The sequence below is a fragment of the Macrotis lagotis genome, chromosome X (genome assembly GCF_037893015.1).
Source record: "Macrotis lagotis isolate mMagLag1 chromosome X, bilby.v1.9.chrom.fasta, whole genome shotgun sequence".
Lineage (NCBI taxonomy): Eukaryota > Metazoa > Chordata > Mammalia > Peramelemorphia > Peramelidae > Macrotis > Macrotis lagotis.
The window spans coordinates 249406901-249419478 of NC_133666.1; the positions used below are offsets into that span (position 1 = coordinate 249406901).

Genomic DNA, 12578 nt, shown 5'->3' on the forward strand with positions numbered 1-12578 from the left:
TACAAAAATGTTCACCCCAGGGTTACATTAAATATTAACATTCCCTGAAGCTTTTCAAGCTAATACCAGCCCAAATAAAAAAAAATCTATTAATAACATTTTATAAAAATAAAATAAAGGTAAAAATCGAATGAGGTAAACTCCCAGTTGAATGTAGTTGAGATTCAAAGTTTTTTAAAGATCATCTATGTTGAGAGACAGTGTTTGCATAAAATGAAAAGAATATTACTTTTGGAGTCCAAGGACCTGGGTTCAAGCCATGATTGCCTTTTGTTAGCTGTTGGGACCTTTGGCAAGTCATTTAATCTCAGTTACCTCATTTATAAAATGAAAAGTTGGGATTAGATAGTTTAGGGGTCCCTTCTAGCTTCAAATCTATAATCTGTTGAGCCCCTTCATTTTAAAGATGACAATATCCAGGCTCAGAGGAGTTAGGTGATATACCCAAAGTCATACAGATAGTTATTGACAGACAGCTCAGATTGAAAACTAGTATCCTGAAGTATACTTTGACATTCTGATAACCCAGCTCAATAAATTTCAACATTAAGATCACAGAATATGAGATTTAGAAGGTATCTCCTGGGCATCTAGACAAACAGGTACCCAATCATGCTTTAAGTTGCACAAAGTGCTTTCCTTATCATTCTGTCATATCAGTACAATATCATTATTCCCATTTTATTGATTCATTCTCTGAGTTTGCCTGAAATTAAATTGTCCATGGTAACTCAATTCCTAGCATCTGAAGATTTAAACTTGTGTCTCCTAATCCTTACCCAAGTGCTCCATCCATTATGTAACACCATGAAATTCCCAAAACGTGGTCATTCAGCTTTTTCTGAGACTTTCAATGATAGGACTCCCGAGGAGGCCCACTCAGTAACAGTTCTAATTGTTAAGAAATATTTCTTTATACCAAATATCTATATACATAATAAAGATGTCCTATACCTCTTGAGTTTTTTGCCACAAAGTAAGGTACATTTCTTAGGTCACATTGTTAATTGCTAGCAATCTCACCTTTTCCCTTTATTTTTCTCTTCTTTCTTTTCCCCCAGAATTACAATCTCAATTTTACAGGTCATAGTTCCAGATCAGTGTCATAAAGATTTATGTATTGCATTTCTGTCCAAACCTGAGATAATTTTATGAAGAGACAGCCCAGAGGTTTATGCTGCATTTTTGGATGAAGATGATGACTATTGATTAGTTGACAACAACTAGTACATCATTGCCTGTCTATGGAAGGAATATACTTTATTTTGCTGTAGAGATTTCTAGAGACATGGGGGATATGTGTGTGGAAACAGAAGCTCTAAGGAATTAGTAGAGAGACTTTTGAATGGTAGGCTTGAACCCTTGAAGATATGGACATGTATAGGAGCTGGTTGCATTTCTTCTCTAGAGCATGCAATTCTAGACTGTTGAGAGATTTTCTGTAGGTGACATCTCTCTCCTAGTCTGAGTTGAGATTTATGTCTCTTGTTTTTGTCCTTCCTTCCTAAAGAGGAACATGACATTAGGGATGTGGTGCCAAGTGAATTGGATTTAAGTGTGTGGGAGAGGTGTGGTGGTGCAGTGGGGAGGGGGGGGGGGGCGGTGTGCAAAGGCACCAGCATTATTTTCTCCTCTGGAGCCATCTGGGTTCAGTGGCCAGATATGCATCAGGACAACTGTACACAGTCCTAGATGTCATGAGAGATTTTGGTCTTTTTAAGCTAAAATCTTTAACAAGTCTTAATTTGACTGAAGTAACACCCATTCAAGTGATCTAGGCTAGGTCATTCTTTGCTTCCTTTATTTATTTATGGTTTTTTTGCAAGGCAGTGGAGTTAAGTGATTTGCTCAAGGTCACAGAGCTGATAAGTAGTGAGGGTCTGAGACTGGATTTGAACTCAGGTTCTTCTGACTCCAGGGTCAGTGCTCTATCCACTGCACCACCTAGCTGCCCCTTACTTCATTTATTCTTGTGTATTCTTTAGTAATCTGTGGAATTTTTCCAATTTCTAATCACTGTTTTGCTTAGACAAAAGGTTTTATCTATTTATGGTCTTCTGGGTAACTAGCATTTGATGAGAAGGGACTAAGCTGATAAGTATAAATTAAGTGCAATTCTCCCCCTCTCCTGTTTGCCCCACCTCAGCTTGAGAGTGACCCCTAATGTTGTACCCTTAGACTTAAGCACCCTCAGAAATGGTGTAGGGTAGCTGATAGATTTAATTCTAGTCTGATGCCTGTCTCTAGGAGATTTTGCAACCTCTAGTGGTCCTTGACTCTACCCATGATAGCCAGTATGATGGTGGTTCAAAAATAGTATTCCTTCTACTTTCCCATGACCCAAGATCTGACATATCCATGCTATGTATCCATGAGTCACATTTATGGATAGATAGCCTCACATAGAGATTTTCTATTTAAAAAGATAATTCATTTTATTGTGCTCTCAAACCAAGTAAATCTATAAAACTGTCAAATAAAACACCCCAACAAACTATATTCCTCAAAAGTGAACAATTTAATATGAAAACATCATTAGTATTGTATTCAATACTTTCATGTTCATTCACAATTCTTGGGCATTTTAAGATTATCTAGATATTCACCATGGTTAAAGACCTAAATCCCAAATCTTGATGCTTTGCATTTTCAGAGCACTTAATGTAGCATAGATAGCACACTCACATCATCTTCTCATTTATTCTGTATCTACATATATATTCCATATAAGTGTGTGGGTATATGTATATGTGTTGTCTCCCCAGTGGAACATATGCTCCTTGAGAATAGAAACTATTTCATTCTCTTTATTTTCATTCTCAGCATCTAGCATAGTCCTTGACAAATGGTAGATGCTTAATAAACACACTGGTTGATTGACTGGATTTTTACAACAGTCATCTGAGGTAGGCAAGTTGGGTCATTGTTCTCAATTATGGATGCAAAAAGTGATTTACCTAAGGTTGTATGATTAATAAATGACAGAGTCTCATAGGTTTAGAAATGAAGTTTTTCCTTATATAAGCTCCCCTGGGGAGATATCTCTACTCATATTTATCAAGGACATTTGTAAACTTTCACCTAGAGAGGCTAAAGGCCATTTGGCAATACTAACAGGCCTTACTGGCCTCAACCTAATACTATAAGCCAATTTCTTTTTACACTCTATCTTCCAGATAAAGTATATTTCCTATATTGCAACCATTTTTTGTGTATGATATATTGGAACTCTAAATGGTAGTAAAGAAACTAGGACTGGAGAACCCTACAACCTGGTGTGAAGGATGGTAATGGATTGTAAATCTTTTTCCTTCCAGGGAATTTTGACAAAAAAAAAGCAATGGCATGACCAGAAAACAGTATCTTGAACATAAAGATAACTATCTAGTGATCCACATGAAATTATTTTTTGATTTCAGTTTCTATGATCTTCTGCAGAAAAGGACAAAATGGAGAAAATCTGATATTTGGCTTTTTTTCCTTGGAGGACAAAGGTATGTCTGAATTTCAAAGCCTTTGTCACAGGTACACCTGAGAGAAATGGAAAGAACTCAGAAAAAGCTTTCAAGGCCTCTGTTACTGATCTCATAATAAAGCATTACTATATTATGTCCAATCTTTTGGTGTACTCTGTGACTGAGACCTAGGCATTTAGAGCACAACCCAACATTTCAGACATTCCTTCTAGGTCAAACAAACGCTCAGATACCCAAAATCCCAGAGCTGCACTACCACAAAGAGGTTTCACCCGATTCTCCTTAAACTCAGCCTAACACTGGGTCAGAAGCCTGGGCTAGAGGCAGCCTCATAGTGGGAAAGAGGTTGATGCCCTCCCTCAGGTCCTCTGGCAGCAGCTGTTACCTTCTTATCCCAGGACAAATCTCTTACCTCCCTGATGGTAGTGACCTAGGGAAAGAGAGTAGTAACATATACTTGGCAAGCATGAATACATTGTGATTTATTCCCTGTTTCTCCTGCAACTTTTTAGCTTCTAGAAGGGGCATGATAACCTTATTACAGAATGATGAGATAGTTTTTAGCCAGTTAAGTCACAGTTTCAACCTTGGAAAAGTATCCTCTGGATACATAGGTAATTTTTATCAAGTTTCTGATTCTGAGTTTAGGCTGTTGACCTGGCGTCATCTCTGCTTAAGACCTTCACCCCATAAATCAATGCTGAGAAAATGTTAGAAATGTTTTTGCCAGATGTTTCTGGATTCTGAAAGCTCAGGCACACTGATCCAGGCCAGTAGGACAGTAGTTAAATGTTTAAGGGCTTGAGTGTGGTTTCCTATCTTACTCCTTGTCTCTGATTATGATGATGAGAGCAGAAAGATGTGTGCAGGCCCACCATTCCTTTGTTTTATCTAAGCCCTGAAACAACACTGAAGAGTGCTTTCTCAGATCAGCCATCTCCCAGTACCTAGCTCCCATCTGCTCCTGGCACTGCTCCCTACTCCTGCCCATTAGACTATGAGATCCAAGTATAAGGGGTGCTATAATCTAGTTTGCATCCATGTAGACTCAATTTGGGAAAGTTTATCAAGTCTATGACTTAGCTGGAGTTGTCATCATTATTTAAAACAAGAAACAAACCCCTTCTATCTCTGACAAGAAAAAAGGAGTTCGGTAAAACAATCCATAAAAATGTTTACATGATTATACATGTATTATGTATATCAGATTGCTTGATGTCTTTGGGGGGTGGGGGTTGGGAGAGAGGGAGTAAAAAAATTGAAACTCAAAATCTTATTTAAAAAAATTTTGAAAACTATACATATAATTGGAAAAAATAAAATACTATTTACCAAAAAAAGAAACAATTCAGAGTTAAGTTTGACCACGATCTGGTCAAGACATGGTAGTTTCAGTAACATTCAATAATACATTAATTCATGCCACAGAACTGTGGTTTATCTGAAGAAAAGGGATACAGTGATTGGCACTACTCAAAAATCTCTCTGTTGTTGAGGGTTACAGAGTGACATTCTAGCCAAAAAGAGAACTCCTATCACAATGTTAATGAATGGACACATAGGATTACAGATTTAAAGCTTAAAAAGTCATTCAGTTTCATTTTACAGATGATGAAACTATAAGGAGGAAGAAAGATTCACATGGAATCCTAGAAGAATGAGCAAAGCTTGCGAAAATCATCAGACCAAAAAGAATCTAAGAAGTGGGCCATGATTCACTCCTAGCTCATGTTGAAATATTGCATTGAATTATCATAAGGAGCTGTTAAAGAGAGTTCTTACCTAATGGTGGGGGAGGGTAAAGAGAAGGTTTTTGGTGGAAACTGCCGAACAAAATAAGAAGAGCAGAAGAGAAAGAGAGAAGAGGGAGGAAAAGAAAGGGTAAGAGTGTGGAGATTTGTGGTTGGGAGAGGGAAAAATCAAGAGAGAAAAATTGGGAGAGGAGAAAGGGAGAGAGACAGAAAACTTTGCCAATGTTAACTGTGAGTGATTGTCTGCTCCCTTCTTTATTGCAAGAAATGTGAGTCATTGCAATAAAACCTGACTTTTGGCAAAAGTGAAATTTAGCATCTGACTTGCTGGGTGGAATCAGCAGGCTGCTCCCTTACTGAGAAATTCAATTACAGCTTCTTATCTGAAAAAAAAAATCAGTTGTCCTGCAGCTTAGGAAAGAGAGGATGAACAAGTTACTCCTACTTTTAAAACTTCCCCCAATCAAAGAACAGCAAGAGTTTATTATGTTCCTGAATGTGTCTGCTTTTTAGGTACACTTGAGGTTGAAATCAGTGGGTCCACTATAATTTAGAAATGAGAAGGGTCAATGAAGCTCCCTGGATTGGGGTAGAACAAATGGATTGAAAGACAAATGATTTTATATGCCTGAGACTCCAGCCTCTACTGGGAGGCAGTCTTCTAGTCAAAGAACTGATCATCATTCTACATCCAAGGACCCCAAGCTCCACTTGTTTTGGGATCACAGTGGGGATCCTGGTCAGGATAGAAAACTGGTACAGAGCTCTTGTGATAAAATTGAAGACGGTTCAGAAGCTTCTTAACGATACTGGGATATTTACTGGATAGGTCATATTTTTCTTCAGGGTCTTTCTGAATATCAAAAAGCCAGAGGTTTTTGGTTGGTGGGTCAGGTGATAATTGCTTTGTGGTTTTGGATAAAGATGGTGGTGGAAACCAGTGACCGCAGCCTGTTAGAGAAATACAAAACAGTTAGATTGAGCTTGCAAACATCACACTTGGCTCTTCCCAAAACACCCTGCATCCCTGGTCAGTCTCCAGTCTTGTATATACCTGAACTCATGCCCCATGACATATCTGGCCAGGAGTAGAAGCAGATAGGCTTCTTGCTACTCAGTGCTGCTTCCAGATATTTCCCTGCTTCTCTTTTAGGGTTCAGCCTGTTTGTCTAATTTTCATTTCTAGATTCTAATAGTATTCTGTCAGCTCTTGGGTCATGTGTCTTTCTTCTCAAGAAGTCCTCAAATATATCATCTTTATACCAAACCATACCTAAACTATAGGATTCAATTAATCACTGCTTCCTTGTTCATCCTCAACTGTCATGATCTTAGTTTTCATTCTATCCTGAAATTTTTTGTGGTTCTGTCTTGTCTCTAGGACAATAGCTTCTAAAATTTTGATCTCACATTTCTATCAGTAATACATTTTTCAGTGTGTATTAACTTACTTCTAAATAATTTACATTTACTAGTATACACTAAAATAAGCACTGAAAACTTGCAAAATATAGAAATTAAAAAAAGATGAAATAAAGATGAGATATATTTGTTCCAATAGTCAAATTGGGGGAGGGACTCAAGGATGACTTTGAGAAACCTGAGTTTTGAGAAAACACCTATGGAATCTGTGTGGATGATGGGATGGGGAGATGGGCAAGAGGCTTGAAGCAGGGAGACCAGTTAGGAGAGATCTATTGCAATAGTCCAGGACAGAGGTGATCAGGTACTGAACCAAAAGAGATGAGAGATGAAAGAAATGTTATGGAGGTAGAAACATGAAGATCTGATACCAGATTGAAAATGTGGGGTGAGATAGAGTGAAAAAATGAAGATAGCCCCTAGGTTAGGAACTTGGTCTAGAAGGATAGTAGTTCCTTCAACAGAAATAGGGAAGTTTGGAAGAAAGAAGGAAGTGAGTGGGTTTTGGGGGAGCGTTAGAGGGTAGGGGAGAGGATAATGTAATAAGATGTATGATACAGATCACAACCCATCCATACCCACTCATCCTGTTCCACTCAAAATGAAAAGAGGGAAAAGTAGGGAACCTTACTCTTGTCATTGCTCCAGAAGAAGGAAGGAAGGAAGGAAGGAAGGAAGGAAGGAAGGAAGGAAGGAAGGAAGGAAGGAAGGAAGGAAGGAAGGAAGGAAGGAAGGGAAAGGAAAAATAAATAAGTATTTATTATGTACCTATTATGTGCAAAGCACTATGCTCAGAATGTCACAGATATCTCATCTGATCTTTGCAGCATCCATGGGAAATAGAATTATTATTATCCCTACTTTACAGATGAGAAAACTTAGGCAGACAGAGGCTAAGTGACTTGCCCAGGTCACACAGCTAGCAAGTGTCTGAAGCTGCATTTGAGCTCTGGTATTCCTGATTTGAGGACCAATGCTTGATTCCCTGTGTCCTAGAGAACCCACAGAGCACAGAATCCACCATTTGAGGTGCTCCAGCCATGGTTACAAGATGATGGAAATGCAGAGAGGTGGGAATTGTTCCAATGGTATCTGGAAGTGATGTTAAGCTAAGATGTTGGAAATTGGGATCCTGAATAAGGGAGGTAAGAGACAGACTATGGCAATTAAGGGGATTAAGAATAGGCATAATTGTGTTAGAGAAAAGTCTCGTCCCCCACTTTGAAGACTCTGGCTAGAGCATTAAACACATCTGGCTCCAGCCAAGCTTTCCAAGCTTATTTCCCATTTCCTTCCTTTACCCACTCTATGGAAGACTAGACATTCCCATATGACATTTCCTTCTCATCTCCATGCCTCTGTATAACTATCCTCCATGTTTCAGTTTGTGTGGGGTTTTTTTTTTTTAGGATTTTGCAAGGCAAATGGGTTAAGTGGCTTGCCCAAGGCCACACAGCTAGGTAATTATTAAGTGTCTGAGAACTCAGGTACTCCTGATTCCAGGGCTGGTGCTCTATCCACTGTGCCACCTAGCTGCCCCTATCCTCCATGTTTTAAAGGTCCCTCCCTTCTCTTCTCTGCCTTGGAGAATCTCATTTCCTTCCAAGTTCAATCATGAGCCACTCCAAAAGAAAGCCCAAGCCTTCCCAAGTGCTAGTACTTTGCCCTTCAGAAATTACAAATAATATTCAAAAATTGATGTTTATTTTTCTGTGTTCTGATTAGCTCTAATAGAATCCTAATACAGTCCTTTCAGAACAAGATCTGTTCCTTTTTTCCCCTTTATATCCTCAGAAACTAACATGATGTCTGAAATAGTCAGAGGTATATTGATAAATGTTTAAGAATCATCTTCCTGGGGGTGGAAAGTGTATTCAAAATATACTTTTAAGTTTAATTTGCATTATTTACACTTTCTTAAGACTAGAGTATCAGAGAAACAATAAATCAAGATCTGTTTTTGCAATTGCTAGTTCTGAGGAATATAACTGAAAAGTTAACAATTAGTTGTCTGCTGCCATTTGAGCTGCCTTCAGCATACCCTGTACATAGCACTCACTTTATGAATACTCATTAAATTCTGTTGAATGGTTGCAAACATTTTTGCCCTACAAAAAAATTAGTGGAAAAGTTACTTTCCCCCCCTTCCTAAAATCATTTTCCAATTTAGTAAAAAAGCAGCAGATTAAACCCAGTTTTCTCAACTTAACAGTTCAAAGAACATGACTCATAAAGGTCATTTGATTAAATGTATAGACATTTGCTTGATTACCTTGAATATAAACCTTTGCAAAAACTTGGGAAATAGTAATAGTGAAAGTACTGTAATTGGGAACAGGTTGTCTAGCAAAAGAGGGATGGGAAACTTTGAAGAAATTGTATTTTACTTCTGCCACACAGCATGATGGATCATAAAAATTTTAAAGCCCATTTTTAACCTTTCAGCTTTGGGGGTAGCGGCAGGAATGGGTCAGAGTTTGAGGATAGAAAGGAAGAAAGTAAAAGGAAGTGGAAAGAAGCAAGTAAGATAAGGAATTGAAAGTAGGAGAATAACAGGGCCGCTAGGTGGTACAGTGGATAGAGTACTGACCCTGGAGTCAGGAGGACCTGAGTTCAAATCTGGTCTCAGATATTTAATGATTACCTAGTTGTGTGACCTTGAGCAAGTCACTTAACCTCACTGTCTTACAACCCACCCTCCCCCCCAAAAACGTAAGGGAGTAAGGTGCCACAACTGAATGTACTTAATGTAACAGTTTTTCCCTGCCCTCCTTTTGTGTGTTATAGCTATAAATTTATAATAATTTTAACTACCTGGATAGCCAGTCAGTAGTTTCCAGTTTCCATATCGAATTGCTGCATGGATAGAAACATTGAAAGTAGAATGTGTTGTAGGAAAGGAATTACCCTTGGAGGGAGGTCTAGTGTTTCCTGGACCTGAAAGGAAACAACATGGAAGAATGAGATTAACATTTCAGTAGCATACAGTTATAGACTCTCTTTATAATTCTCTTCAGAACATTAAGTAGCCTTGATTCGATACTGGAGTGTAAACAGTTTTCCTGCCCTAGAAAGGAATTCCTTATTAAATAGTGATATTATTATATTATAGAAATAGCTGTAGTAACATTAAATGTCAGTCACAAACCACTGAAAAATAACATTCCAAAGACATTAGAGCCCTGAATAGCTTTAAAATATTTATGCCCTGCCTTTATAGAGTAGTCCATTGTTCTGTCATAGTATTTGTTGGGGGGGGAGAGATGTTTAAAGATGGAGAGGACTAATCTTATAATTTCATTGCTATATGGTATTTTTTTGCTGAGGGAATTTCCTCTATCAATGCAGAATGGCACATTATCTCTAAGGGCCAGGGATGAGGGAGGGAAGAAAAAGAAGAAATTTACATAATCTTCTTGCATTTTAGAAAAATGTGCATAGCAGATTTTCAGTTGCATTGAAATTGGTTTTTGATTGTGCTACATTATGAAAATGCTTATTTTATTCAAAAAACTAAATTATCAAAGTAGTAAATAATTAATTTTAGAAAAATGAATGGCACACCATCTGTGAATTATAGTTTTTGAGCATTGCCCAGCACACTGGGATATTAGATGAATTTCCCAGAAACTCACAGTCAGGATGTTAGACCCAGGTCTTCCTGGGTCTGAGACTGGTTCTGGCTTTGGTCAAGCTGCCTGTTGTTAAAGGATCTCATTTCCTGCAGAAGGGGACCTGCTGATAAACTTCAATGCACAAAGTCCTGATAAACTTTACCCATCCACCTCAGAGAACTCTTGCCATGGGTCTCATTGTCTGCCTGACTGGTCAGCATTTCACATAACCCTCTACATCTAAGCAGATTCCAATTGTGTTTCACTTTTCTTGAACCCTCTTACCTTTAAACTCTCTAAAAACCCCCTATGGCTCCCCTTACCCCCACATAATAATAACTTAACAAATATTATCTAATTTGATCATCACAACAAGTCTGGGAGATAGGTTCTAAATTCTCATTTTACAGAGGAGGAAACTTAGGCAAACACAGGATAAGTGACTTCAAGTTTCAGAGCCTGGGAATTTGAACTTAGGTCTTCCTGACTCCAAGGACAGTACTTTCTACCCTGTTCCCAAACTTATAGTTCAAGCAAATCAATACTAACTTTGCTACTGCAAAGGGTATGTAAATCTATTGCCCTTTAGCTCCACTTACCAGCCCAAACCTTTCCAAATTTCTCTGGTCATCACTATATAAAGTGTCTCTCTGCCATCTTCTCCCTTTAGAAAGTAAGTTAATTGAAGGTAGGAATTCATTTTGCTTTAGTATTTGTATCTCTAGTTCTTGGAACATTTGAAAATTCTTCCTCATTAAATAATTTTCCTTTCTAATTGAATTTGGAATTATAAGTCAAATGTCCCAAACTTGAGTCCTATTCCTTTAAAAGTGGTACTTTTTTGTAGTTGTTCATGGTACACAAGAGACTCAGACTGGTCCAGACCAATGATTTCATCCTTGAGGGGAAATTTTGGAAGGTTAATTTCCTTTGTTGATGTAAACTGACAAAATGTCCAAAGCTTAAAGACTTTCTTAGAACACTGGAGGTTTAGTCACTTAAATCTTCAGAGTCAGATCTTCCTGTCTCATCTTCCATGTCTGTGCCACATTGTCTCTTTTAGGCAAAGTACACAGAGCTGGTGTGTGGTCATGTTTCTTGTCTATAGTTGGTTAATTGATACCAGACATGTAGACTTTCCACCACCTTATCAGAACTGAATAGACAAAACTCAGGGTCTAACTGTGGTAAGTATAGCCTAATGCTTGAAGTTCCTATTTGTTTGTCTATGTATCCATTGGTATACCTAGGGCCAGTTAGATGGAGCACTGCATAGAGCACTGGCCCAGAGTCAGGAGGACCTGAGTTCAAATCTGGTCTCAGACACAATATTTAGCTGTGTGACCTTGGGCAAGTCCACTTAACTGCAAAAATTTAAAAAAAGGTACCTAATTCCTGAGGCCTTCAGGTTGTGCAGAAAGAACGGAATGAAAACTTCTTTCTATCTAAAAGGTACTAGAGGGTAAAAGTCATCTCATGGGCCTTTATTTCTCAGCATTGAACACATGACACTGTGTCCGATGCGCTTTGAACAACTATTCAAAGACCTCAGAATAGTGCCTAGTATAATAAATTTTGACTGATTTTAAAAAAACATTGTAGCTAAGTTATTCAATTCAGCAAATTTGTAATTTGTAATTTGTGTTTTTTATCTATAAATGAGGCAGAAGTAGAAGGCTGGATCTGAGCCAGGAAGACCTGGGTTAAGGTTTCACCTCACATATCCTGGTTCAAAAATACTAAACAAGTCACTTGTCCTGCTGTGCTCTAGGTAATTCTCTAAGACCACAAGTTTTTTTCTAACTTTTTTTTTACTTTTAAAATCATATTTTTTCCAATTACAATTTAAATACAAATTTTAAAATTCATTTTTAAATAAACTTTTAAGTTTCAAATTTTCTCCCTTTCCTCCCTTCCTTCTAAGGGGGCAAGCAATTTGATATAGAATTCAAATATGCAATTATGTAAAACATATTTCCATATTAGACTATAACTATTAAAGAAGGTAATGTAAGAACCTGCATAGTGTTCCATATACCAATGAAATCCCAGCTCCCAGTTCCTCTCCAAATGCAGGGCTCTAATGGGATTTTATTTATACAGTGACTTCCATTTCTTGTCTATTTAAGAGAATCTTTTTTTTATTGATACCTTTAAAATTTTTGATATCTTTTGTTTTTACTTTACTTTCACTCTTCAATGTTTTCCCCAAACCACATTCCTTACAATGAAGAATAAAAAAGAATGAGGGCGGAAAAAAGTACTTTATCTAAACCAAAACAACGCATCAACTAAATCTCATGAAATCTGCAAAA

At 37.7% G+C, this 12578-nt stretch overlaps 1 protein-coding gene across 1 annotated transcript in view; it reads right to left on the reverse strand.

Moving 5' to 3' along the window:
- Positions 1 to 163: 163 nt before the first annotated feature.
- Positions 164 to 12578, reverse strand: part of ARSB (arylsulfatase B) — a 216264-nt gene continuing 203849 nt past the window's right edge. Inside the window, exons 7-8 of the mRNA XM_074201783.1 lie at positions 9464 to 9586; positions 164 to 6178 (exon numbers count right to left, since the gene is read on the reverse strand). Of these exons, the coding sequence (XP_074057884.1) occupies positions 5913 to 6178; positions 9464 to 9586 (389 nt within the window). The 3' untranslated portion in view covers positions 164 to 5912. The remainder of the gene's footprint in view (positions 6179 to 9463; positions 9587 to 12578) is intronic.